Source organism: Chiroxiphia lanceolata, chromosome 5, assembly GCF_009829145.1.
Source record: "Chiroxiphia lanceolata isolate bChiLan1 chromosome 5, bChiLan1.pri, whole genome shotgun sequence".
NCBI lineage: Eukaryota > Metazoa > Chordata > Aves > Passeriformes > Pipridae > Chiroxiphia > Chiroxiphia lanceolata.
In genome coordinates, this window is record NC_045641.1 from 31,698,321 (window position 1) to 31,725,880 (window position 27,560).

Genomic DNA, 27,560 nt, shown 5'->3' on the forward strand with positions numbered 1-27,560 from the left:
GATTTTGGGAGTTTGAAGTCTTTTTGAACACTGTAGCTGTTTAATCATTCCTCTTAAAAACAGCACAACTATCAAAAAAGCATTAATATCTAAAAGCTTCCATAGTCAGAGAAGCATCAGTACAGCACAAGGGCTGAATGAGGACAAAAGTAAACTGGCAGAATATTAGTATCTGCAGGATAGAAGAGCCTGCAGTCAAACCTAGAGACACAGGCAAATTTTTAGATACCACCACTTGGATACTACAATTAAATCTTACAGAATATTTGGCAAGTGTTATTATTTCCTCCTTCAGGTCATGTGAACAGTACAAACAGTTTATTAAGTCTAATGCTCGATCTTATCTAAGAATTTCAGTTAATTTCATGGGTTTGCCTTCATACTAGAAAGGTATTTTGCTTAGCCTCCTGATTCATCTTAAGGGGTTTACCTGGTTAGGAACAACTGACCCAAAACGTAAGTTTTGCCAGATTATGTTAAAAACACTCTTGAAAGAAGAGAAGTGTTTTTCATTAAACTTTTAGTTTAATTCTACAGTATTTGTCTTCCTTCTGTTCTGCAATTACAGTTCAGGTTCACAGGAATAGATTCCAAGGTTCTCAGCTGCCAATGCCAAAACTCCACTTTCAGGTAAACTCAAGTAAAAATTTTGGAATATTTTGCCATCATAACTCTGGTTCGCTTTGCACAGTGCAAGTTCTCATGTGATCTTTAGAGAAGAGTGATTTGGCACCTTAATTAAAAAATTCCTTAAAAATGCAGTATCTTCAGTTCAACATTTATTTAGTTTATTTTCTAAAATAAAAAACCATGCACATTTCTAATATACAACATTTGATTCTTACCAAAGACATGTTTATAATTTTTTTCTTTTTAATAAAGATCTCTATCTACAGTCCAAATCCTGAATGCCAACCTGCTCAACCATTTTGCAGGCAAACAGATTCTGCTGAAGAAAATGTAGATTTGTGTTGTTTCAGGTCCTGGAAAGCAACTGTATCTGCAGAACTAAATAATTATCTCTTCAGGCACCTGCCATTTGGCTAAACCAAGTTTAAGAGTTTCATTATTTATAAAAAGCAACAAAATTCCAGTCTTTATACATTTCTTAGCTGATTTCCACATGAAAAACATGCAGAAATGGAAGTTTACATGTCAGTCATCTTACTAAGAGAAAATGCCATATTTCTTCTCCAATTCTTCAACAGTAGCATCTTTTAATCCCATGTGGTTCACATGATTGAATAACATCCGTGTAACTGTAAAAGAAAATCCCAACATGAATGGTTATTTTTGTGATTCATGCTCTTAAGGTAAATTAGTCCAACTCTTTCCCCGGTGAGAGAAAGGGGTCTATGGATTATATAGCTGAAGTATGAATACATTTTCAGAACTGCTGAGGACGAACAAAAGCAGCAAAGGGAAACTCTCACTTTGTTTTGATGCCCAGGAGCTGCCTAACAACATATCCTTAAGCAGTGTATAATCCTGACAACAGAGAGCTTTTATTTTGTTTACTATCTTGACACTATGCCATTAAATGCAGAAGATAAAAGTTAATGCCAGATGGCAGATAAAGCTTAGATAAGGTTAAAGGTGTGAATGCAATTTTTAAGAGGAATTTACTTGCACTTAAATAAGTTATTTTATTTTAACAAAATTTACATATCAAAATTTTGAAAGTATAAGGGTTATTAGTGAAACTCAGCTGTAGATAGTAAATTTAACATTATTTGATCCCAGAGAAATGTTTTGCTTATAAGTGTCTCACTATTACACAGTCTGTCTGCTGTGCTAAATAAGTAAAAAGTTTGACATAAACCCCACTGTTATAAGCCATAAACTCAAGCCAATGTCAACTTGAATTGCAAACTAAAATAATCGATGCCTCGAGAACAGGACCAAAAACCACGCTCAGTGGTTTAGAGACATTTGCATTCTTTTGCCAACAGAAAAGTCAGGATTTGTCAAGAAGTAGTTGCAAACTGTGGAAACTGTGTAATCTGGATACCTGTTATCTCAGATACAACACTTCATACAAATTCATAAATATTTTACAGTACCAGCTAGAAACTGACATGCTAGTGAAGCTTATTTTATCAGAATAAAACGCAGCAGTATTACTGATTAAAATAAGAGGATTTAGCTGTAGTTTTCAAATCTAAACAATAAAAAAGGAATCAAAGGATTAAGAAAAACTACACAACACTCATATTAACTTCTAAACCAATCAAAAAGCTAGACAACTAAACTGATTATTATATGGAATAAACAAGAATAGCACTAAACTTTACATATTTTTTTGTTAGACTCTAGAGTATCACAAAATAAGTTTAAAGAAGCACTACCAAATTACTTACTTTTTTTCTCTGAGCCTGACATAAACATTACTGCCATATCAAATCTTTTTAATTCAGAGAGCCTCTGGAGGATTTCAAGGATGAGTGATGGCTCCTCTTTCCTGAAGAAGATTATTAGAAATATAAAAATAACTACTGTTGATTAGAAAGACCCAGTAACTGCAAGCAATATTAAAGAATTCAGGAAGAAATTAGAGGACCAGAAAACAGAATTCCCTTCTCTGCCTCTCCTATTCCCTATCTTTCCTCTCTTTCTTGTTCATTCTTCCATTCAAAATGCAAAAAGTCAATATCCAGAAACCTTTATGTAAGTATCATTCTTCCACAGAGCAAGAGTGAAGAAATATAAAAACCTAGACTGATGCAAACTGACTGCTGGTTCTGTACAGATTACCTATTACATGATTTAATGCTTACACCTGGCCATAACATCATTTTTATACATATTGGGTAGTGTGAAAGGAAGCAGCACCTGTGGCCACAAGAAGCTCAGTGAAAATCTGAGCCAATTACAGTTGCCTAAATTTTTATCCATTCAGAAAGTCCCTAGATTGTGTTCATTTTACATTCTTCTGGTCAACAGTAAACAGACATTGTCATTGTCACAAATACTAACAAACTATTTTTCTTCCATAACTTCACACTTCTTCAGGAGGGAGACAGAACTTTCACCTCACAGCAAACAATTTCAACTTCCTAGCCTTTATATGTCACACCACCAAATGCAGGACAGTATGCCTGAAGACGGCATTTTTCATCCATATGACAGATATTTTACTTTTAAGGAAACCAAGGAAAAGGCAAACATTGAATTACGTTTGCTCTTCTACATAAAACAATGCCCTAAAAACATTTCTAGTGTGTGCTCGCAGGCCGAGTAATTCAGAGAAGTGGTACACTGCCTCTGACAGGTAAAATGAACTTTAGCACTCAAATGGTAGCGTGGATAGAAATTTCAAAAATATTTTGTCAGGTCCTGTCCTATCAGAACTTCAGTCTCCAACACACATTTACCACAGGCTACTGTAAAACGCTAGCACATAATTAGAAGTCTCAATGCATCACAATAAGCATAGCATAAAACCAAACCTCTCAGAACTTCTCAACTTTAGAAAGTTAAAAAAGAAGACAATGTGTAATTATATGTGATAACAGAATATATACAGCAATATGAATAAAAGTTATTTCATATAGTCTAATGCTAGTTTCTGGTGCTCTTTAGAAGAACTAGATTCAACAACCCACAGTAAAAAATATTTATTTCTTCACTTCTTTTCCATCTGATTTTTTAAGATAAGTTTCGTTTCTTATGAAGGAACAATTGAGTCATTCCAATTACTGTATCATGCCTATGTAATGCTGTGTGCTGGAAGTAATTTTGTATGCCCAAGGTTGGGACTAGAGAGGAAAAAAAACCCCAAACAAACACACAATAAAAAACCAACCTCCCTGCTGTCAAAGAAAAACAAACCCAAAGCCCTCAGAACAGCAATAAGCAATGTAAAACAAAGGAGGAGTTAAACTTACTCAATGTAGAAATCATGTAGAATTTTCAGTATCTGGTTAAACAAATCTGGATCTAAGGATTTCTGAAACAGCTTTGCATAAAGCGAGGGTTCTATTTGCTTTGGAAAAATTAAAAAAGTGTTATTTTTGGACAAAATGAATACACCTGAGTCATGACAATTAGATTTCCATTTTAAGAATGTCTTGGACAATGATGAAGCAAATAAAACCCAAATCACACTATTTGACATTAAATATCAGTTTTTGGGTTGGTTTTGACTATGTTTCAAGCATTTGTTCAGTTTAAAATTGTTGCTATGTCTAATTACCCTAGAAGCATTAACTTGAAAAACTCCAATTTCACATGGTTACTAATGTATTTAAGTCTTTAAAGAACAAGGGCCTATGTTTGAAAAAAAAAAAAGATTATGCAGAGACTGTACTCAAAGTGAGTGAAAAGTCAGGCACAAGAGAAGAAATACTCAAATATGGACCAAACTTTGTGAAGGCCATTAAAAAAAAGGGGCTATTGTACACTGTTAAGACATTCTAAACACAGCCCTCTCTTCCACCTATGTGTACTGCTTCTTCAACATAATTTGAAGAACTGTCCAAGCACTGTTGATACTCTACATTTCATACCTTCAGGTACAAATACATGTTTTCTGGGCAGTCTTTTAACTTCCTGAAGTCAGACTCAAGCTGGAAAGAGTTTGTGGGAACAGCAGGAACTGGAGAAGAAGACATAAATGATCTTCTGATATCTTTTTCTCTCTGTTTGCTTGCAGGGGAAGATGGATGTAATGTTGATGAAATTCCTTTCACACTAACAGGAAGCCTGCAAAGGTATTTTGAGACACATAATCAAGAAAACATTTAAGGAAATCCTACACTGAGACCTAATCATTTTTTTAAAATAACGTGATTTAGCTCAAGCAGATATTCAAAAATCCCTTCAGTTTATAGAAGCTTTATATTCGATTCACCTTTTCTAAAAAAAACCACCATCACATCTGCAAGTACTTAAATTTACTCAGCCTCTCTCTATTTTGTTTTTGGAAATAACTGCATTTTATGGTAGGTTTCTCCCATACATACCTAAAAAAAACATTGCAATTTCATAATGCAAAACAATAACCATGTCAAATGAACAAACTGGTTTCAATGCTGATAGCAGTGGATCTATTTTTTGTCTTATAAGTTGTCATTTAAGTCCATTTATTTTTTCGACATTATAAAATGGCTAAGAATATACTTTTTTCTTCAACACTTCACAGTAAATCCATCTAACTGAGCTGGAAAAGGTGGGTGCAGAGGAAGTGTTTCTCACATGAATTCTTCAATCAGGGTTCCATAAAAAGTATTTACTATTAACAGAATGAGACTGTGTCAATGCAGTGGACAACAAGTAGAGTTCCACACTCAGCAAGGAGTGTTCTATACTTTAGTGTAGTTTCAGCAAGCCAGACTTCAGTTTGCCTAACTAACACAGTGCAACTTAGAAACTCTGAGTAAATCTTAAGTTATTAGCTGCATGCTTAGCAGAGGAAAGGGTGGTGACACTCATTTGCTCCTCTCACACAACTGGTGTGCAAAGAATACTCGAACTTTGCACAAAATCTACTCTAAACCACTACAAATAAAAAGCACAGCTAGGGAAAACGGAGTGCACAAGCAAAAGAGAGTATGGCATGCAGGAAAACACTATGAATTTGTTTTTATTCTCAATGTAAGAATGAGTTTTCCATCTGACACTAAATAGATCATACTTGGCTCCACCACTGCACAATCAAAGAGGCAGATGTGCCATAACTGCAGTTTCTTTCAACATTTTCTTTTTAATTCAGATTCTCCAAAATATCTTTGATACCTCATCACATGCAGACATCTGGAAATGAAGATTACATTTCAACTACACTTACCTTTTTAAAAGAGGATCAGAATTATTTTACTTACTTTAATGGTGACGCATCACTGATTTCTTCTATTTTCAAGTGCTTTGCTTTTGGAATATCTATTGTAGCTAACAGATCATCCTGATCTAGAGTCTCTGTTGTTTCAACACTCAGTGAATTCCTCCAGTTATCGACTAAAGAAGTAGTGCCGGGCAAGTCACCATCTGGTGTATCATCATCAACTTCTTCAATTTCTATTCTTCGCAATGGCTTCTGAACAGAACACATACTTCATGTCATATGCAGACTCAAACACAGGTGTTTATACAGGCCCCCAACACGGCTGTGTATAATTTAAAATAATCTTATCATAACCGTTTACATCTGTAGTGGTGCACACAGAAGACACTTTCAATAAAGCTAAATGGCAAAAAAGGAAACTTCATTAAATTCTACATGAAGCCTGATATGATAATTTTGTTGCTTTACCCTCATAAACCAGTATACTCTTACTCTAGAGAATCTCACAATCTGCATTGTGTTTTCACCATAATAATTAAAATAATAATAATTAAAAATCTACACTTTTTTCGGCTAAGGTTGAATAAGCAAGATCTATCATATACTTTGGCCAATGATGTAGCCAAGCTTTGTATGTAATCTAGCAAGACAAGTAAATATCCAGCAATATAAGCCTTGACCCACAACTTAAAATTCTGATATAATAAATCTCTGTAACTCAACTCTGCTGACTGACCAAGTTTCATATATCAAAAGGTAATTAACTGCACCACTAGAGAACACAGTAACTAAAAAGTTTCAGCTTCTTTAATCTCTACACAATTATCATTATTTTTGGTCAGCCATCACCTAGCACCACCTTTGCAGGTCTTACCAAAAAAAAAAATCATCACTTTTTGCCTTGGAATTTCATTTTCTGAACACGAATACAGCATATATTGCTCTAGAAATATTGATGCAAATGCACATGATTAAACATACTCAACAACTGAGACTTTTAAGAAATGGCAGATTTCTCTGTCCAACTCTAACATGATCCCATTGGTAAGTCTTCACTGCAGTTTGCAGACTGCTTTAAATTACATCAAAAAAGCCCCTTGTCATCTTGGTGTATTGACAGCCAATACCATCTCATCACTGTGGTTCACTAGTGGATATGAAATAAAACTACAGTTCTTTCTGCAATCGTTGGGCAGTATTAAAAGCACAGATTTTCATCTATACTTCTTCTACCTTAACAGAATAACAAGAGAAATACAAGCAACCTAGTATCTCCTGAACACTTATATATATATAATTGTCTGTAGCACTTCAGGTACTTCAGACCTGAAATTAATTAATTTTGATTTACAGAAATATTGTATTTAATTATAGAGAGCACATAATAATCCCTCCTCCCAAAGATCAAAATAACCACTTTCTACTAAAAGTATCCATCTGAATTATATATTCCGTGAAGGTAAACAAATGTTTTCAAATTATCAAAAGCAGAACACTACATAGTGTAAGTACATACAAATAAAAGTCTGAGCAAGCTTTGCACTTACGTAACTCATTTCTCAATGTATAAAGATTAAACATACTAAAAGAGGAAGCCTAATGCATAAAGAATGCTGGTATAACTCTCTGTATTATCATATTTTTTCATATATATCTCATTAATCTGAGTATAACCACTGATAATTTATAGTCAAGAAATATTGTTTATTGAAAACCAATACACAGCTGTTCTACAGTTTGTGAAATGAAAATGCAGGCTCAAAGCTCTGGCAGTAGCTCTATGTGACAGCAGCATAGGCGAAATGTCTTGTTACCACTATGGCGCTGCTGTAGAAACTGTAAACAGCAGAAGAAAAGAAGGAAAGTTTACCCAGAGCTTTGTCAAGTATGTGATCAAACAGAGACTCGACTGTCTCCCCTTTCCTCTCAATTGCATATTCCTCTCAATTAGCTATAGACACGGGACAGGGCTGTGGGGTTGCCTCCCTATTTCACGTTATAAAAGTACACATACACCATATTTTCTGAGGGTGGTACTGTAGGCTGAATGCTTACACCACTGCTGCTGTGAACTTCAGCATTTCCATGTACGTGTATGTTCTTGAAAAATATCAAGAGTAATTTTTGGCTTTCCACAGGCCAAGAGTTAATCTACAAGAAGTAGATTTTTAACTTTAAGCTCTACTTTACCCATCATTATAGAAAGCAACTCACAAAACAACTTACTGTTGATTTAATCTGTAATGGGTTATCAATCAGTTTCACTATATTTTTTATTTCTGTTTCTTTTATCAATACCGCAGGATATTCTTGGCGAGTTTGCTGTTCTTTCTCAGTTAATTCCTGAAAAAAATTGGCAAGTTATCCAAAAGATCAGAAGTTTCATGAATAATTACAAGATGCTAAAAATAATGTAATAAAGAATAAAAAAATTCTAATAGTATACTATAGCCTTACATAAAACTCCCAAAGAAACAAAAAACCACCAAACTTGTGTAAATATACATACATTCCTTATTTTAGTGAGTTCGTTTATTGCTTGTTTATTTCCAGGTTCCAGCTTCAGAACAGCTTCAAAATCTGAGTGAAAAACAACATATAAATTGTGGATTTTACAAATTACAGTGTACTCATGGAAGATTTTTAAACCTTCCATTTTCCTTTCATAGCTCTTAAATTAAAGGCAGGTAAGTCATGGAATCACAGAATGGGGAAGGTTGGAAGGCACCACAGTGGGTCCTCTGGTTCAACCTACCTGCTCAAGTAGGGTCATCCTAGAGCACATGGCACAGGATTGTGTCCAGATGGTTCTGTAGTATCTCCAGTGAGGGAGACTCCACAACCTCTCTGGGGAATTTGTTCCAGTCACCCACACAGTAAAGAAGTTCTTCCTCATATTAAGGTAGAACTTCCTGTGCCTCAGTTCCCATCACCTCTTGCCCTAATGCTCAGCACCAGTGAGAAAAGCCTGGATCCATCCTCTTGGCACCCACCCTTCAGATACACTCATTGATGAGGTCCCCTCTTAGATCTCTCTTCTCAAGGTTGAACAGGCCCAGCTCCCTCAACCTGTCCTCCTAAGAGAGATGCTCCAGTCCCTTAATCATCTTTCTCACCCTCCACTGGGCCTGCTCAGGAGCTCCATGTCTCTCTTGCACTGAGGAGCCCAGAACTGGACACAGCACTCCAGATGTGGCATCACTAGGGCTGAGAAGATGGGCAGGATCACCTCCCTCGACCTGCTGGTAATGCTTTTCCTAATGCACCCTGGGATACCACTGGCCTTTTTGGCCACAAGGGCACACTGCTGGTTCATGGACAGCTTGTTGTCCACCAGAACTCCCAGGTCTTTCTCTGCAGAGCTGCTTTCCAGCAGGTAGCCCCCAGTCTGTCCTGGTGCATGGAGTTATTCTTCCCCAGGTGCAGGGCCCTGCATTTGACTTTGTTGAATTTCTCTGCCCATCTCTCCAACCTGCTGAGGTCCTTCTGAAGGGCTGCACAGCACTCTGGGATATCAGCCACTCCTTCCAGCTTTATGTCACCAGGGAACTTGCTGAGGAGGCATCTGCCCCTTCATCCAAGTCACTGATGAATAAGTTAAACAATACTGGGCCCAGTATTGAACTGTGGGGGATACCACTAGTGACAGGCTTCCAATTAGAGCCTATGACACAGATTACAACCCTCTGGAATTTGTTGCTCATTCAGTTCTCAGCTTACCTCAGTGTCCACTCACAGGTCATCCTAATGCTTATACCATGACCCACTTTTTAAACAAATTTTTCAAACTATTTCTTACTACTTATCATAAACAACAACAACAGTTGTAATTTCACACAAAACTGTCTTCCCAACACATGGATACCGACACAAGAGTTTTTATACACGTTCAGTGAAACCCAACTAAATCCCTCAGTTTTTCCTTTTTGCACTGATAATCTTGATTAGTCAGAGTAAAAAAATCAGCATGACCTTATACTGATCTCTTACCTGTCACATTTAGGCTAAGTCAAAGTCATACCTTGCATAGCTTCTTTTAGCTTTCCAAGAGCAACTCTGGCAGCTCCTCTTCTGGCAAAAGCTTTAGAATAGGAGGCATCTAAGAGCAGAGCTTGTGTACAGTCATCTTCTGCCTCTTCATACCTCAGCAAAAGAGTAGTACAAAATTAATAATCAGTTTCAACAGGAAGTTTCAACTGAAATGACAGAGCTACCCAAACCAATTAAAATATAAAGGTAGATCCTAATTGCCTACATAGATAGACATGTCACTAAGCTAAAATGTAAAAAACCCCCAAAACTCATAAAATACGATTTTTCAACACCTTGAAATTTGAGTCAAATCTTTTGGTATCTCATAATAGAAAAATTCACTTCCTTCGTGAAAATAAATGTTTAAAGCTTGCCAGAGCAGAGGTCACCTTAAACACTCAATAGCCTTAAAATCAAAGTCAGTACCATGGTTTTCTTCTGAAAACCAGAAATACCATTACAAACAAAGAAAAAGTACAAGAAAGGAGAAGCAAGCAAACATGAGAATAAATTTTTCTACATCTGAATTTCTGTGACTTGTCCTTAACTATTTCAAAATGGAAAGTTCAGTATATCCTTGCATTAATGTAATTTGTTTCATTTTAAGATCAAATTTTTCCATCCCATTTGTATTTAGTTATATTAGATCATGATTCCACTATGTGCTCATTAAAGTATTTTCATTCATTCCTCTTCTCCTTCTTCAAACTATCACTAAATTTATTGAAATTAATTTTTATTTGCAGTTCTTATTGATACTAGCAGTTTGCATGAATACCAATGAGCTTCTGTTTCACTTTATGTTTGATTCTCTTTCAAATGTAAAGACTCACGATACACAGATTTATCATACAGAATCGATTTGCTTGCTTGGCAATTCAATTAAAGTATCGCTTCCTCTGAATCTCAGAGAATATTATTTGCATTATGATGTACTTTAAATGATAAGTGTTGTGTCAGAAATACTACCCATGTAACCTACTTTACAATATCCTAATTTGAGATCAATGTACTGTCTCTACAGATACCCAGCCTTGTCACAGAACATAACACTGAGCTCTCTGCTTCTCATGCTACCATCCTGGAAGTTTTAAACTACCACACCATCAGGGAGTCAAAAAAAGTTCAGACTTCAAAAATGGTCATATGGAACTTATCTAGTTCGCTAAAAAGCATGCATTTCCTACTGTTTCTAGGTTACCTGGCTAAAGCTTAATTAAAAATAAACAAACTACACATACATGTCTCCATTACTGAACTTAACAAAATAGTTTAAAAGATCACATTTTCCAGAAAAAGCTTCTATTCATTCCCTTTGAAGTCAAAAGCTATAATCCAGTTCTTTTTACAGTGCAATATTAGTAGCTGAGCATGCTTTGTAGTCAAAAAAGACAAAGGTTCGGGCAGTTCCTTTCAGAAAGGTGACTATCTGAATTTTATGCACGTAAAAGAACAAAAATCCAACTGTAGAAACTATAATTTCATACTGGTGCTATTTTATTCTCTCAGAACTTTTTCCTACATAATGCATTGCAAGGTCACACACAAATTTGTTCTCTCTCCTTTACTGCTTTCAACATGATTTATTCTATACTGAATTCTAACAAGACTTAGAAGGAGTGACAATAACTCAACCTGAATGAAAATCTACTGGATCATTATTCCGTCTAGTTCACATCAAACAAACAACACAGCATTTGCAACGCCACTTACTTCTCAATCTTTAGGTAGGCCATGGCTCTGTTAGCTGGCAGCAGCGCATTGGCGCCATCTGCTGCGATACCACGGGTGTAACATTCTATTGCAGCCTCGTACTTTCCTTCTTTGAAATAACCATTACCCTGGAAGATTTAGGTCAGAAAAAAAGAGCATTAAGAAAGATCCAGTGCAATGAGTCCTCTCAGCAGACAGGGTCACAACATCACAAATCATAAAGAACATCCATATCAAGGCAGACATATATGGCATATTTCCTCATATCTAGGTAGAACACAAAAGGTACCTTACTTCTTTCTAATACTTTTTAATACAGGATTAAAACTCTGCATGCGGCAAATTTTTGTAAGCCTACAACTTCGTATTTATCTTGATGCTTGATGTGCAGGATAAGCCATCCTGTACCTCCCAAATTTAAACATGACCTGAACCTTTACAATTCCCCTTTCAAGATGACTTTTGCACTGCACAAATCCATCTTTGTCCTGCTACATCCATGAATCTTATCCCCAAATATTACCTGGGTCCAAATGTTGTTGTTTTGTAATTAATGCTCCATACAATAAAATTATATTACTTTTTCGTTCGTTTTTGGGGGACTAAAACTATCTTTTGCTTCTCAGAACTAATATGAGGCCACATATCTTCTCTGCTACTACTCTACTCACTGGCAAAAAATGAAAGGCCACAGTTCAGATTTGACAAGATCCATGTTGCCAGGAACAGGCCTGCAGTGAGTCAACTTTGCTACCAATGAAGTATCACTTTAGACTGAAATTTCTGTTCTGTGATATATTCAAACTCTTGTTCCTTTTACCTACTTAATGTAGCGTTTCATTCTTTTCCTACTAATTACTTCTCACAACCAGTAAAACAAATCTGAATATTGATAACAAGTCAGAAGTTACATAGCTAGGTAAGTGAACAGATATAAAATTTTGGTTTAGTTGGTAATGTTATTTCTTAATTGAAAGAGTGGTGAGAGGGAGAAATCAATAAGCCAACTTTGAGTTAGACTACGTATCCAGAAATATGTTTTTGTTGTCATTGCTGCCTGCACCCCCAAAGTCTGTCTTATAAGTACTTTTCACTATGTAATCAAAGGTTTAAAACCACAAGAAATAGTCCACAACTCTACTTGACAAGCAGGGGTCAGAGCCAAGATGCATATAATAACGGAGAAATAGGAACTTTGTAAAGTGCAGTTCAGGTTCTACTTGTCTTACCACATATTTGAAATTTAGCATATGCGATTTGGGCCGTAAAAGCTACCTTGCATAATTATTCCTCAAGAAGAATCCAAACAGAATCCACTCACCTTCCTACAGAGCCCAAAATGAGAAACAATTAAGGTTACATCAAGGACATTGCATTTATGAAATTCAAGATAGCATCAGGTTTAATTTATACATTTGCATAGCTATTATCACAACACTTTTCTTTACTAGGTCTCTCCTGTTCCACCTGAACCTGTGATTTACCAGATCTTTTTCTGCAATAGCCTTCTGCTTGAGCTGCAGCTCTTCAATGCGCTGCTTCTCTCCGTCTGTTAATCCTGTTCTGACATCTTCAAACTCTTTCTGTTCTGAACCTTCTTTTGATGACAGAGCCTGCAAAGATGTATTTTTGCCATCAGTATTTCCTCGCTTACACATTTTCAGAACGTAAATTATAAATTCTAAATTTTTAAGATGCAAAAATCTGCCAAACTTTATAAGAAATCCCTGTGTTGTAAATTTAATACAAATCAAAGAGACCATTTTAAATTGTTTCTTGAAAATGTATTTCTACGAGCGACTGCGAGTCAGAATAATACTTGGTAAATAAAAAGTATGTAATTTCTGAAGCACAATGCAAAATGACTCAAGAAACCTGTTTGTATATGCTGCAATCCACAAATCATTTATTTCTTCAATTCCTCGAGACTTTGTGTCTTCATTCCGAAAAATTTTTCAAGCACTTTTCAAAAAGCAGTTAAAGAGGTATAAGGATATTCACACAGCATTGAGAGGTGAGCTTATATTTCGTAAGTCATCATAATCAACATTCTCTCCCTGTCATGAAAGGCATCAGAATTGCAGTAGAGTATTATGCTCTGCTAGGCTTAAAACAACTTCCTGGTTTGGCTGACCACAGCAATCAGTGGAACTACAAGCAGGCTAACTGTTCAGTTTTAATTGCCAAGAGAACACAGAGGTTCTCTCGTGTTGTGCTACCTTGTACCGAGCTTGACTGAAAGAAGCATTAACACAGGAAGTAGAAAATGAGGGAAAAATTAAAAAAAAAAAACCAACCAACCAAAGAAACCAAAACCAAACAAAAAACCCCAGGTGGTGTACACATAGTCTTAGTCTGCTGATTCACTATTACACTGATGTTTGTATATGTGCTAGTTTATCCAGAAGTAACTCAATTACAGATGTTGATCTCAGTGAACTTCAAAGGCTATAAAAAGCACAAGAATTTGTTGAATCAGTTCTTGTTATAAATACAGACTGATAAAGAAATAAACTGAACAGGGTGTATTAATTTATGCTAGAGTCTATTAATCTTATTACCTGATCAATTTTCTTCAGTTCATTTTTAGCTTCAAAGTTGTTTGCATCCAGCTCTAAAACTTTTTCATAATCTATCAGAAGACCAGAAAAATATGTTTCAGGTAGGAAGGACAGACCAGTAAGAGTATTCTTTTGAGATAATCCTTTTTTTGTAGTTACTCAAGAAGCTTGAGATATTGCGAGGAATATATCATTCTAAGACATTTAAAGCTGAGTTATTCTAGAACTACTAACATCTGCAGCAATCATTTGGACTTGCCACTTGAACTTATGCAACATGGTATTTCATTTCTTTGTTTATAGGAAACAAAAATTAAATTCCTACCTCAAATAAGCAGATCACACAAGTCCTAATCAAGCAGACAGATGAACAGTTTATATGTATTCTGAGGAAAGAATTTTAAAAAGACCTACCTTCTTTAGCACCTTGAAGATTTTTCAAAGCAAAACGAGCAGCCCCTCTTCTCACATAAGCCTTAATGTAATTTTTATCTAAAGCAAGTGCTAAATTGCAGTCAGATTCTGCAACAGAAAACCTATAAAAAAAAAATGAATGAGCAGTTTGGACACATCTAGATAACAAGCCCCAAAACTTCAGCAATTTATCTTATTTGAACCTTCCTAGGTTCTTGATAACATGGAAACTTTACATACTTCAGAAGGGACACAGAACAAGTATTTAAACATCTCTTGATTTAGAATACATCAAAACAAGGAAAACAGAGGTCAACAACCACTACTGCCACAGAAAAAATAACCAACTCCTCTGTAACCTTTCTACCCCAAAACAGGTCAAAGCCCTAGAAACAGAGTTCACTGAATCTGAAAGGCAATTTAGATGAACTTCCTCTTCCTCTTTTTTCTTCAAGCGTTACATTCTAACATAGAAGACAGTGAACTTCTAGCATGAAAGTAGAGGAAAAATAGATGAGGGAGACTACCAGATTCCTTATCCTAGTGATTCCTATCTTACCTCGAAATTGGAAAGTAGTCTGCAACAGCAGTTTTACACAGACTGTATCACAGCATGATATATAACCAAGACTTAAAACCAGACTAAAAATCTGAAGGTAGCATTCCAAGTAAGAAAACATTACAGATTTAACAATGCAAGTCTTACTTTTTCATTCTATAAAAAGCCGATGCTCTGTTTGTGGGCAATACTGGATTGTATGGATCAGAATGCATCCCTCTAGTATAGCATTTTATAGCTTCATCAAAGTTTCCCTGTTTAAAGTAGCTATTACCCTGCAAACAGAAAAAAGCCTTTTCAGTAAGTTACTTTACATTGGCAGAAACATTGCTAATTTTTGGTGAAAAAAAAATAGAAAATCAAATTTTGTATTTTAGAATGTTTAAATAAATGTTTTTGTTCAACGTTTCTCAAGAAGTACTATTTTACTGTGAAACCTGTTTTTAAACAAATATATTCTAAGTATCCCACATATTAAATAGTTCTCATGATATATCTCATGACGCGGTTTTACAAAATATTGATTTTCAGTATCTGTAGGTCATTTCCAGAAACCTGTGACAAGCACATACACAGCTGCTTAAAGACTGAATTAATTTTTTAAAAGGTTTTAGTAACTAGATTAGGCACCTCTGCTTTCCAAGGTAATTATTGTAATTTCTCCCTCCTTTGGGACACAACTTTTGTACCCTCAAGTACTTCACTGCAGTCAAGATGATAATGGCAATGACACCTCAATTGCTCAGTGCAGACTGCAGATTACATGTTTAGGAATTTTCACAGAAGAACCCCAAAAAACCCACAAAAAAACTTACAAAAAACCAAACCAAAACTAAAACTCTTATGAAGTAAAGCATGCACTGACATATGGGCTAGGTATTGCTTACAAAGAACTTTCTCCAAACCACACAAGTTGCTGCACAACTTAGCCTATTTCTCATGCCAATGAATCATGAGATAGATCTCTCTCTGTATCCTGCCTTATTAGGTAAAATAGAACTGGTACAAACCTGACATTACTAAGGCAGAGGAGACATACAAGTTCATCCGTCATTCCCAGATGTACTGGTCCCACAAAGGGACTGTCTCTAAATCCTTGGGGATTTAGTTTGGGGCATTCAGATGTTTTGTTCAGGTAAAAAACTGCTTGATCTATATGGCAATTCTATATAGCAATTCAACTTCTCAAAGCAAAAAATCACCAACACATTTATCATCATAAGCATCCATTAAGCAGAATCTGACAGGCTTGCTGCTATTTGTGATGAGAAGAAAGAATTGCAGTGAGAATTTTCTATTTTGGAATAGGCAGGAAAAGAGACAGAAAAACTTCCAGATAAGAAATTCTTCTACCAGATGTGTGGTCTCAGTGGATGATCTTTAAAATAAACTACAAATGCTCCTATATCTATATTGCTACTTTGCCAATAACACATATCTATAATGCTATAACCTTTTCCTTCTCTGCAAGAGCCTTTTCTGCATCTATACAAATTCCATCTTCTTCAGAGTCTGATTCTGGAGATACAGAATCATGAGTACTGTCTTCTTTATCGAGTTCTTCAAGTATTTTATCCTGAAATCAGAAAAAAACCCAAACCACCTATTACCTTCATTATAATTCAACAGTGTAAAATAACAAAAGTAAGGCTTTCGGAAAATTATATGTGTTTTCAAAAATCTTTACGCCTCTCTACTAAGCAGTATTCCACATTTCAAAAGTGAGAGAACTACCTTTAATACTAGCAGCTGTGTTTAGTCTGAAATTCTACTAGAATTATGACCTTTTCATAGACTTATGGTTAACACAGATTTTTTTTTCCTTAAACTCAAATTCAATCTGCTGGATAAAAGCACAGTCAATAGAAAACCAAGTATTTATCAATATTACAAATACTAACCACATAACCTTTTTGGGAAAAACCTATTTTATGTTTATACAGTACCCGGTACAGTAAGAGACCATCTTGTAGACTGAACTCTCAGTACTCTTAACAAAATTTTATTTTAACACAGAATCAGTTGAGGACAAGATTCAGGTAACAAAGCAAATATTCTGACTCACCACATCAAGTTTTCCCCATGCTTCATAATCATAGGACTTGATCTTGTTTTTCTTGTTTTCTTCAGACGTTATCTTTGAAGGGACGTTACTTTTGCTTTTCTTCTTTTTCTTAAAAGCCTTGTTTCGAATTGGTGGTAAATTCTAAATTAAGTAATTTAATATAAAACAGATGCGTGAAAGTCACTCGCATTGAAGAATCTGTAGTACCTATATCTAGATACATCCAGTATGTATCCACTGACTAGTTTTATTTTAGAAATCCATCCAGCAAGCTGTTCTCATGAACTCCACAAAACCACTAAGAACAAATATAAATCTTTCAACACATAGCATACATGCAGAGTATAACTGAAGAATAATTTCAATATATTAAAATTCAGCAGTAAATAAAGTGATATTGATGCTGCCAACAGAAATATTTTCATAAATCTACCCCAAACTGACTCAAAATTTAATGGCCTCATCACCTCCAGAGGCTACTACCCACAGTTCTGTTGGTGGAACAGTTTACAGAGGAATCTTCGGTCTACTTCAGATGAAGAACAGGTCAGCTGGGTTAGTTCACACCTTCTATTCAGATACTTTAAGTCAACAAATGTAATTTTGCTAAAGCAACATGTAATTATTATAAACACTATCACATTATGAATAGCTAAGTTGACACTGGTCTTGTGATTTTTACCTCTTCTGGGACCCCACTCTGTTTCCTTAGTTCAGAATCCACTTCTTTAATATCTTTTTCCCAGCTCTCCAATTCTCTCACAAAATCTTGCAGCTCTTCAGCATTTTGTTTCATTTGCAGCTGTAGTTCTACCGCTTTATTAGGTGCATTCATTGTAATCTGCCAAAATTCAAGGAAGAAAGCTTTCTAAAAAGAACTTGAAAGTATATAGAGAAAGAAGCTACCTATTTCAAAATTCAGAAGTCTGACTTATATGCAAGTCGGGCTTCTCAATAGCATAGTAGGAACCTTAAATACTAAGAGACTAAAAAGAAACACAATTTAAACGTCATTGAAAATACGAAGGGAAGCCATTATTCAGATATAACAAAGTATATCACAACAAACAAGTCATGCTTTCCTGACTAAAAGCGCCCAACAAGTCAATGGTAATCCTGAAAGTGCCAGAAAGTCCCCAAAACTTAATAATTATTAACTAAATAGTCATCATAAATTTTGCTCTTAATTTTACTATCTTAAGTGAGGAAGTTGTATTATCAAAAATCTCAAGTACCAATTAAAAAGTAATCTTACAAATAAAAATCTTGGTTACAATTCAGAAAAAAACCCCATGTTTGTAGAGTTCGTAGCACAAAAATCTGAAAGGATGAAGCAACCATGTTTTGAAAACAACCATGATTAAGTAATTCGTGATGAGCTAAATACAAACTTAGAGAGGGAGAGTTATAAATGATTGCTAACTATAACCTCTCGGCTGAAAGCTTCAGGATATGTTACAAGCCTCATGTAAGTATAAATAAACTATTTACAGAGATAGTACACATAAAATATTTAAGGGAGAAAAAAGACTAAATTATTTAACATCTTTTACTTAACATTATTTTTAACATCTAGTAAGATAACAACCTAATATCACAGAAATATAAAAATTTTTGAGCCAAATAAAGTTAATGATTTCTTTAGTACAAGAGACTCTCCATATTCATAGACAAGGGTCTCAAAGAGATGGAAAAACACATTGTATTATTACTAGCAAACTAATGCCACCAAAGTAGAAATGTTTTTACATCCACAGAAGTAAGCAGCTGAGTAGATGCCCTGTTGCAACAGTTGTGCTTCTTCCTAGTTCATACATAGGTGGCAACATACTTACACTGAACAACTTATTTTTCTCGAAGTCTTCTAAATTGTTGGTCTATTTGAAAGAAAGCAGAAAAAAACTTTGGATGAAGCAAAAAATGCGCATCTTTCATCACATTTCCAATAAAAGTGCTTACTATGTTTTTTTTTTCCCATCTACAACTGCTGTCCCACACAGAACTGTCTCTTTAATATTCAGCCTAATAATTTCGTGAAACCTGTGCATGAACACACCAAATATTCCACACAGACTTGTGTATCCTGGTCGATGGTTGTTAGAACAAGACACTTCAAAAGATGAGAGAAAATGCGCTGTGATCTGCTGAACTTTTCGCCATGACTGACTGAAACAGTTTCTACTAAACATGTGGAAATCTAACATGAAATCTGTCTGTTTCTTCTCCGGTTGTTTCGTTCCAGTGTATAATGTAAGTTTGCTCCGTCACCCACCAGCTTAGCAACAACCATAATCCACGCGGTGACAGCGGCCGCTTCACAGCACAGTTCTTACACCCTTTCAAGGCGCTTTTATTGGATTCTCAGAGCTGGGCCCTCCCCAGCACCCGAGAGCCCCCGGTTCTCGCGGCTCTGCGGGGCAGCCGCCGCACGGCCCGGCCGGCAGCACCCGGGGCAGCGCGGGCCCGCCGGGAGCGGCTCCCCAGGCCGCGCCGCAGGAGGCCCCGAGGCGGAGCACCCCCTGTAGCCTCAACACCCGCCGCTGCACCGCCCCCAAGTTACAAGCGAGGCCCTGACTCCGTCAGGGTGGGTTCCCCCTCCCCTCGTCTCCCGCGTCACCCCGCGCGGCCGGGCCGCCACTGGACCACGGAGCGGCGGCACCGCGGGGCTCAAGCACCGCAGCACATCCCGCTCGTCCCGTCTCTCCCGGCTTCACCTGCTCCGGCTGTCGCCTCTTCGCCCCGCCACCGCCCCTCGCCCTCCCTGCGCGGCCGAGGCCCCGCCCCGGATGCAGCGCGAGCCCGGAGTGGGACGGCGGAGGGAGCGGCCGGAGCCGACAGCGCCTGCGCCCCAGGCCCACCCCCGCCCACGTGTCGGGAGCGCGGGCGGTGATTGGCGCTGCTCAGCCCCGGCGCGGTGCTCGCTGCCCTGAGCCCTGTCCCGCAGGGACGGGGACCCGTGGGAGCGGGAGGGCACAGTCGGCCATGGAGCATGGGGAGGGTGACTCGCCGCCGGCGGCCGAGAAGAAAGGGGCGGTGGAGGAGGATGATTTCGGCTATCGGCTCTTCCCAGATCGGAACAAGAAGCCGCAGAGCTTCCTGGTCCGCAGCCTTTTCACCTTCCACAACAAGTGTCAGTTGATGCTGAGGATGACCCTGGAAACGAGTAAGCGCTTCCCCGTGCCCCGGCGGGCCCGGCCCTGGCGCAGCGGGGGCCCTGGCGTGGGACTCGTGCCGCCCGTGTCCCGCCGCTGTGACCTTGTGCTGCGGGGTCTCGGTACCGGAGCTGCGCCCCCTCCGCTGCCGCTGCCCGGGGCGGCCGCACGGACCCCAGCAGGTGGCGGAATGGGGCTGCTGCTTTATGAACCGGCTGGTTTTGCTTAACACAAGTTATTTCGAAAGTGGCCAAGAGGGCGTTTTCTTTCCCTAGCAGAAGGTCCTTCTCTACTTTTTTTTTCCCCTGAGAAATTGTGATGCTTTGTCAATTTCTGTGCATTTGTGCCCTTTTCGCTGTGTGATGTTGACTATGAATGTTAGCAGCAAACGATGATCACTGTAAGTCGCTCTGTTTATACTAGTAGTCGAATAACTATCAGTCAGGAGTGACTTGATTCCTGAACAGCTTTGACTCTGTATGCTGGGCTGCATCAAAAGCAGTGGGGCCAGCAGGTCGAGGGAGGTGTGATTCTCCCCCTCTCTTCTGCTCTCATGAGACCCCACCTGGATTACAGTGTCCAGCTCTGGAACCCCCAGTATAAGAAGGACATGGAACTGGTGGAGGGAGCCCAGAGAAGGGCCACCAAGTTGATAGCATGACTGGAGCACCTCTCCTACAAAGAAAGGCTGAGACACTTGGGGCTGTTCGGCCTGGAGAAGAGAATGTTGTGTGGAGACCTCATAGCAACCTTTTAGTATCTGAAGGGGGCCTACAAGGAAGCTGGATAGGGACTCTTCATCACAAACTGTAGTGATAGGACAAGAAGTAATGGGTTCAAACTGAAAGAGGGGAAATTTAGGTTATATATACGAAAGAAATTCCTTACTCTGGGGGTGGTGAGGCACTGGAACAGTTGCCCAGAGAAGTTGCAGGTGCCTCATCCCTGGGAATGTTCAAGGCCAGGTTGGATGGGGCTCTGAGGAACCTGGTCTAGTGGAAGGTATCTTTGCCCGTGGCGGGGGATTGAGAGTAGATTATTTTGAAGGTCCCTTCCAACCCAAACCACTCTATGATTCTGTATCACTTCACATAGTCAGACTTGTAACAAATGCCTGTTGCATTGTATTGAGGTTAAATACTGCAAAGTATGAATTTGCATGTATAGTGCTTTTCTTGTTTGTTTTTTTTTCTTTAGCTGTGTTTGTATTTTGATTTTATAGATGACTTTCAGAACTTTTGTTTTGAATGTAGGGATTTAGAGAAATTGATTGCAGCAATGTTTTTCTAGATCCATATGCTCAGCTGCTCCTTGAGGCTATGAAGCAATCTGGTTGGTATGTAAACTAATTCATCTTGTTCTGTGTGGTAACATCACTATTGTAAGTAGTGACTGATGTTTTTCAAATTCTTTTCTGTAACTTCATTTGTTTGGGCCTTTCAGCACTGTCTTCAATGACCGGCACTTTTCTTGTGAAAACTGCGATGGCTGTGTCAGTGGAGGTTTTGATGCTGCCACATCTCAGGTAGGTGTTGGACCTAGCCCCCTTTCAAAGTACTACAATTTTTTTAGTATTTTGTTACTAGGATTAAATTTACCAACACTGATATTTGCGTTAGTAATGAAAATAAGATAAATGAAAGATGTTTCATGGCACTGAAGGGAGACCTCATTGCAGTCTATAACTTCCTTGTGAGGGGAAGAGGAGGGGCAGACACTGATCTCTTTTCTGTGGTGACCAGTGACAGGACCCGAGGGAATGTCCTGAAGTTGTGTCAGGGGAGGTTTAGATTGGATATTAGAAAAAGGTTCTTCACCCAGAGGTGGTTGGGTGCTGGAATAGGCTCCCCAGAGATGGGGTTACAGCACTAAGCCTGTCAGAGTTCAAGAAGCATTTGGACAATGCTCTCAGGCACATGGTGTGACTCTTGGAGATGGAGGGCCAGGAGTTGGACTCGATTATCCTTGTAGGTCCCTTCCAACTCAGCATATTCTGTGTGATTCTGTATTGGAACTAATATACTGCAGAATGATAAGGCTGTTAATGTTGAAAAACAGTGATCTAAAGACACTAAATGCTGTAGATGATGTGCGCTCTGAGAAGTAAGGGAGGTATTGAAACTTGTTGAAAAGGGTTCTTTTATCTCTTCTTCCTCAGATTGTTCTGTGTCAGAACAACATTCGCCAACAATCCCATATGAACCGGGTGGTCACACATGAATTGATTCATGCATTTGATCACTGCCGTGCGCACGTAGATTGGTTTAAAAACGTCAAGCACTTGGCATGCTCAGAGGTAAGTTAAAATGCTTCTAATGTCATTTTATTAATTACTGCTGGTTGTTAGAGATGCTTCATGTTATATGGTCTGTTACACACACTTCACTTATTTTGATCCTTTTTGTCCTTTCTGTCAGGTCAACCTAAATGGCTTCATTCAGAAAACAAATACTTAGTTTTCACAAATATTAGTAAGTTAATGTCCTATAAGTAGAATGATCACTGTGAGTATAGACATAGCACAAAGTGGTTATTGACAGATGAGAGTAGTTAGAAGGGAAAACATATTCACACATTATTCAAATGTTTATAGCATTCTTTTTCTCCTGTGCAAATCTTGGTGTGTTGGGTAGTTTTCACAGTAGTACAGTAACCTTATTTTTGTTTAGATTTTTTTGATTAACAACAAATTTGTCTTTTCCTGTCACATTCATTTTTTGAATAATTGTGATATTGCTAATAGTACACTGTAGTTATGACTCCATGTCAACTGGATGGGGCTCTGAGCAACCTGGTCTAGTGTGTCCCTGCCCATGGCAGGGGAATTGGAACTAGATGATGTTTAAGGTCCCTTCCAAGCCAAATGATTCTATGATTCTGTGATTTCAGAGCACATTTTCTGCTTAAAAGGCTTTAATAATTGATGCTTTAGGAGGTGAAATTAAATGGATTGCAGGTTGGGAAGGATTCCTCTTGTGTATATGATCCATGTGTATTTGCGTGCTTTTATTTCATTTCTGATATAATCCATATTGTTTGACCACAGAAAAACTCTTATGATTAATCTTATGAAAGTATATACCTATGACTTTGTGAATTAGGTATTTTTTTAACTGTTTTTTTTTTAAATACATAAAAATATTATGGTGGGTTTGTTTCTGGTTTGTTTGGGTTTTTTTAGGTCGTGGGTTGGTTGATTTGTTTGTTTTTAATGAGAACTTATTTGATCTAGACTTTAGATGTGCACAAGTTTCACCTATAAATAGTATGTGAGATAACCAAAATTATGAGTTTGGTACTGAACAAGTCAGATTTCATAAAAATTCATTTTAATTAATTAATTGAATTCATATGTGCTGTAGAAAAGAGCTACTGTCACTTATTATCTTTTTATAGGTAAGACTTAATGAAGTAATCTTATGTGGTATCAATAAAGCCATTCTGTATAGCTGCCAGGAACCCACTGAGCCATTCTCTGACTTCCCCTCCTCAATGGTACAGGGGACAAAAGTAAGATTCAAAAACTCACAGATCAAGACAAGGACATGGAGGTCATTCACCAGTTGCTGTCATGGCAAAAATACATTTGACTTGGAGAAGGTTAATTTAATTTATTACCAATTAATGACAGAATATGATAGTGAAAAAAGAACTAAAAATACCTTCCCCCTCCTCTCAATTTCTTCCCAAGCTCAACTTCACTCCTTCATTCCTGGCTCTTCTATCTCCTAACCTGCCAAGCGGCATGGGGAGACAGGGAATGCAAGCTGTGGTCAGTTCATAACACTTTGCTGCTCCTTCACCCTCACTCTGTTCCCCTGATTCAATGTGAGGTCCCTCCCACAGATTACAGTCCTTCGTGAACTGCTCTGAGTCTTTTCCCTGGGCTGCTATTCTTCAAGACCCGCTCTAACTTGAGTCCTTTCCACAGCGTACAGTCTTTTGGGGATGGACTGCTCTAGCATTGCTCCCCTATGGCCCACAGTGCCTGACAGAAAATCTACTCCCACATGGGCTGCAGCTTTTTTCAGAGCATGTCCGTCTGCTCTGTCATAGCGTCTTCCTTGGACCGCAGTGTGGATTTCTACTCTACTGTGTTCTTTCACAGACTGCAGGCGCTCCTCTGATGCCTGGAGCACCTCTTCCCCCTCCTTCTTCACTGGTCTTGGTGTCTGTGGGTCTGTTTCCCTCACATTTTTCTTACTCCTCTGTCTCTGTCTACAGCTGCCCTGTAACACTTGTTATCCTTTCTTAAACATGTCATCACAGAGATACAACCAGCCACCAACGGTCTCAACTTTGACTAGTGGTAGGTCTGTTTTAGAACCAGTTAAAGCTGGTTCTTTCTGACATGGGGGCAGCCACTTGTCCTGTTTCACAGAAACCACCCTGGCAGGAATCTCACTGCCAACATCCTGCCATGTAAACCTAATACAGTAATTCAGAATTATTAACTATTGTCTATTTTTTTGTCTAAGCATTTACACAGTGCAGAATAAAGCATGAAAGCCTCAAACACAAGTTTAGAGAATACATATATAAAACAAGATTGTGCGTGTTCTTGCTCTCATTGAGATTATGCGTTTACCTAAAGTCTTCTGATACTTACTTTAATACATGGTGTTTACATTTTTTGTTGATAGCTTTTTAATTCTTACCTTTCATATTTTCCATTCATTTATTCTCACTCTGGTACTTAATTGTAGGAAATCACAGTTTATTTACATTTCCTGACAGACCAGGTAGGGTACAGTTGGAACAGTTGGCAGACAAAAGAAATTACAGTGTACAGAACAAAACAGTTAACAAGCTAAACCATACATACTCATTTAAATGTGTTTTTTTGCAAAACAGATGGGTTACTGCTCTTCTGGATATTGCAGCTGTAGTCTTTGAAAGGTATCTGCCTTTCTTTCTGACTCTTGTAACAGCTTCTGATATAGATTGGGGAGAATATTACTTTCCATGTTCTTCTAGCAGTTCATATACATATGATCTCTACTGTAGGAATATGCGAGATGTAGTTCCTGGAAAGGTTGCTGTAGTAATACTTTACAGTTCGCTGAGGCTGAGAGGGTGGATATAAAGGGTAACAGGTACTTAAGAAACTAAAGTGGCCTTGGGAATAATCTCTACCAGCAGTCATCAGAAAAATACTGAAGAAAAAAATTTGTTACAACTTTTTTGACATTGTGTTTTCATGTGTTTCTCTGATCTTGTGGCTTTGTATTTTTCTCAATAGATTCGAGCTGCTAATCTCAGTGGAGACTGTACATTGATGAATGAAATAGCCAGGTTTAAATTTGGATTGAAAGGACATCATCAGGTAAAGACTGTAAATGTTAAAGTCTAATCATTTTTTATGAGCCATCGTTACCTACTTGATCTCAGCCTTCTACACTTTCATACCCAAAAACATCAGAAAAAGAAGTAGATGCCATGGGCTTGCTGTTTTCTCTTAACTAAGCTTTAATGACTGATGTTAATTTTTTTTCCCAGCATGTTATTTTTATTGGAGTGAAATTTCTGAATACTTAGTAATATCATAAAGCAATACCATTGACAATGGATGGCTAATAAGAACCAGACAAAAAACAGGGTTTGCAGGAAATGTAGTGGGAACATTGTTTTTAAAAGTCTTTGAAAACTGGAGGAAGCAGAATGACAAGATTTCTGAATAACCATGTGTATTAAGTCTTACAAGAATTAATTTTTGTAAATAGTAATGAAGCCTACAGATTGAGTTACAATTAGTTGCTCATGTTACAGTGGCAGTAGCTTGTAGCTGATATTTACATCTTTTTTTATGTTTTTGTAGACAAACTGTAAGAATAAGTTGCCATAAAGAGAGATATCGAATGCCAATAGAAAAGTCATTCCTTTATGTTTTATAGCATTTCAATTTGAAACTAACTGAAACTTATGTCTGTTTCTTTCTGACATATTTTTCTTGTGTGCAGGATAAGTTTTACAAATACTTGATACCTACAAAAATGCCAAATTGGGTTTTAATTTCTGTTCTAAGGAATGTCTTTTAATTATCACATGGTTTATGTGTACATGGAAAACTAAAACACATAATTAACAGAGGATAAAACTAAAATATACTATAATACTTATTACAGGCACTGTTTGACTCTTCTGTGATACAAAATTATTGCCTATGTAGTAGGAGTTACTACTTGACAAAATCTGGAAAAAATTTATACTAATAACGTCAGATTTTTCTTTATCTTTTTTCCCCTTTAGACTTGTGTACGAGACAGAGCAATTCGTTCCATTCTGGCTGTTAGAAAAGTTAGCAAAGAAACAGCTGAAAAAGCTGTGGATGAAGTTTTTGATGCCTGCTTCAATGATCTAGAACCTTTTGGAAGAATCCCACACAGCAAAGCAGATGCAAGACGTGCTTATAGAGACTTTCAGAACAGAGATCGCTATAATGCTAATTTGTAAGGGGGGAAAAGAAAACATGTGAGAAATTGTTAATTCTCTGTTCTGTAACATCTGGAGTTACAGTCTATGCACACAGTGCTGGTGGAAAGGGCAATTCTATCAAATGTATCAATTAATTTTGTAAACTTTTTTCAGGAACCAGCTTCTGTGGAAGTAAACAGGGTAAATGAACAAGACTAAAAATCGTGTTTCCTCACCTGTTGTTCCAGGAAGATAATTTAGTATATGCCAAATGACTTGTCAAAAATAATGATCTGCGCATTTCAATGCACATTTAATTCTTTTCAATCTGACTGACTAGGAGTTGGTTTCTAAAAGTTTTGTTGTTACTAAATAAATCTTTTTATTTCCACCATCTTTGATACACAGTCATGAAGTCAGTGATCTTAATCACTCTATTTTAAAAGATGGGCACCCGAACTACAGCTTGAGGGTCTAGATTTAATAACTATGGCTAAACCTAAAATATAATAAACTGCTGCGTTTGTTTTTGAGCACCTCTTGAAATTCTTGGTAGGTCTAACATTTGTTAGTGGTGGGAAAGCTTTTGTGACTTGAGTCCTTTATGCCCTGAATTGGTGCTCCTGTGCTAATTTTCTCTGGTGGTGGAGGACTGGGTATGATGATGAGTGTTACCTTCTCCTGTCCTGTGTCCCAATATATTTTGTGATAACAGGACTGTCAGTGTATGAAGCTTTATCAGGCTACACGTAACTGTGAGATTTGGCTGCAGTGGGGCAACAGACTCCCTGGTGAGACTGGAGCAGGAGTGAGGTACTGAACTGCTCAAGTAAGGAAAAGTCAGCACATGCACAGATTTCAAGTGCCT

At 37.7% G+C, this 27,560-nt stretch overlaps 2 protein-coding genes across 5 annotated transcripts; one reads left to right on the forward strand and one right to left on the reverse strand.

Moving 5' to 3' along the window:
- Nucleotides 1-505: 505 nt before the first annotated feature.
- RPAP3 (RNA polymerase II associated protein 3) lies at nucleotides 506-19,922 on the reverse strand. 3 transcript variants are annotated; one of them, XM_032688276.1, is made up of 18 exons: nucleotides 19,841-19,921; nucleotides 18,962-19,003; nucleotides 17,809-17,967; nucleotides 17,127-17,267; nucleotides 16,515-16,637; nucleotides 15,209-15,336; nucleotides 14,503-14,624; nucleotides 14,089-14,159; nucleotides 13,012-13,140; nucleotides 11,528-11,655; nucleotides 9,804-9,925; nucleotides 8,292-8,362; nucleotides 8,009-8,125; nucleotides 5,823-6,034; nucleotides 4,509-4,704; nucleotides 3,888-3,985; nucleotides 2,361-2,461; nucleotides 506-1,259 (listed from the first exon to the last, which is right to left on the reverse strand). In XM_032688276.1, exons 3-18 carry the CDS (start codon nucleotides 17,959-17,961, stop codon nucleotides 1,168-1,170), a joined length of 2,004 nt encoding a protein of 667 aa, XP_032544167.1. In that variant the 5' UTR covers nucleotides 17,962-17,967; nucleotides 18,962-19,003; nucleotides 19,841-19,921; the 3' UTR covers nucleotides 506-1,167. The 3 variants fall into 3 exon arrangements, with proteins under 3 accessions (XP_032544167.1, XP_032544169.1, XP_032544168.1); XM_032688278.1 differs by having other exon boundaries at nucleotides 2,357-2,461; XM_032688277.1 differs by lacking the exon at nucleotides 18,962-19,003 and having other exon boundaries at nucleotides 19,841-19,922.
- Nucleotides 19,923-20,025: 103 nt separating this feature from the next.
- On the forward strand, nucleotides 20,026-27,238 carry ATP23 (ATP23 metallopeptidase and ATP synthase assembly factor homolog). 2 transcript variants are annotated; one of them, XM_032689347.1, is made up of 6 exons: nucleotides 20,026-20,289; nucleotides 21,569-21,614; nucleotides 21,722-21,803; nucleotides 22,437-22,574; nucleotides 25,521-25,604; nucleotides 26,528-27,238. In XM_032689347.1, the coding sequence occupies exons 1-6, from the start codon at nucleotides 20,109-20,111 to the stop codon at nucleotides 26,729-26,731; spliced, it is 735 nt and encodes a 244-aa protein (XP_032545238.1). In that variant the 5' UTR covers nucleotides 20,026-20,108; the 3' UTR covers nucleotides 26,732-27,238. The 2 variants fall into 2 exon arrangements, with proteins under 2 accessions (XP_032545238.1, XP_032545239.1); XM_032689348.1 differs by having other exon boundaries at nucleotides 20,177-20,289; nucleotides 21,532-21,614.
- Nucleotides 27,239-27,560: the final 322 nt, after the last annotated feature.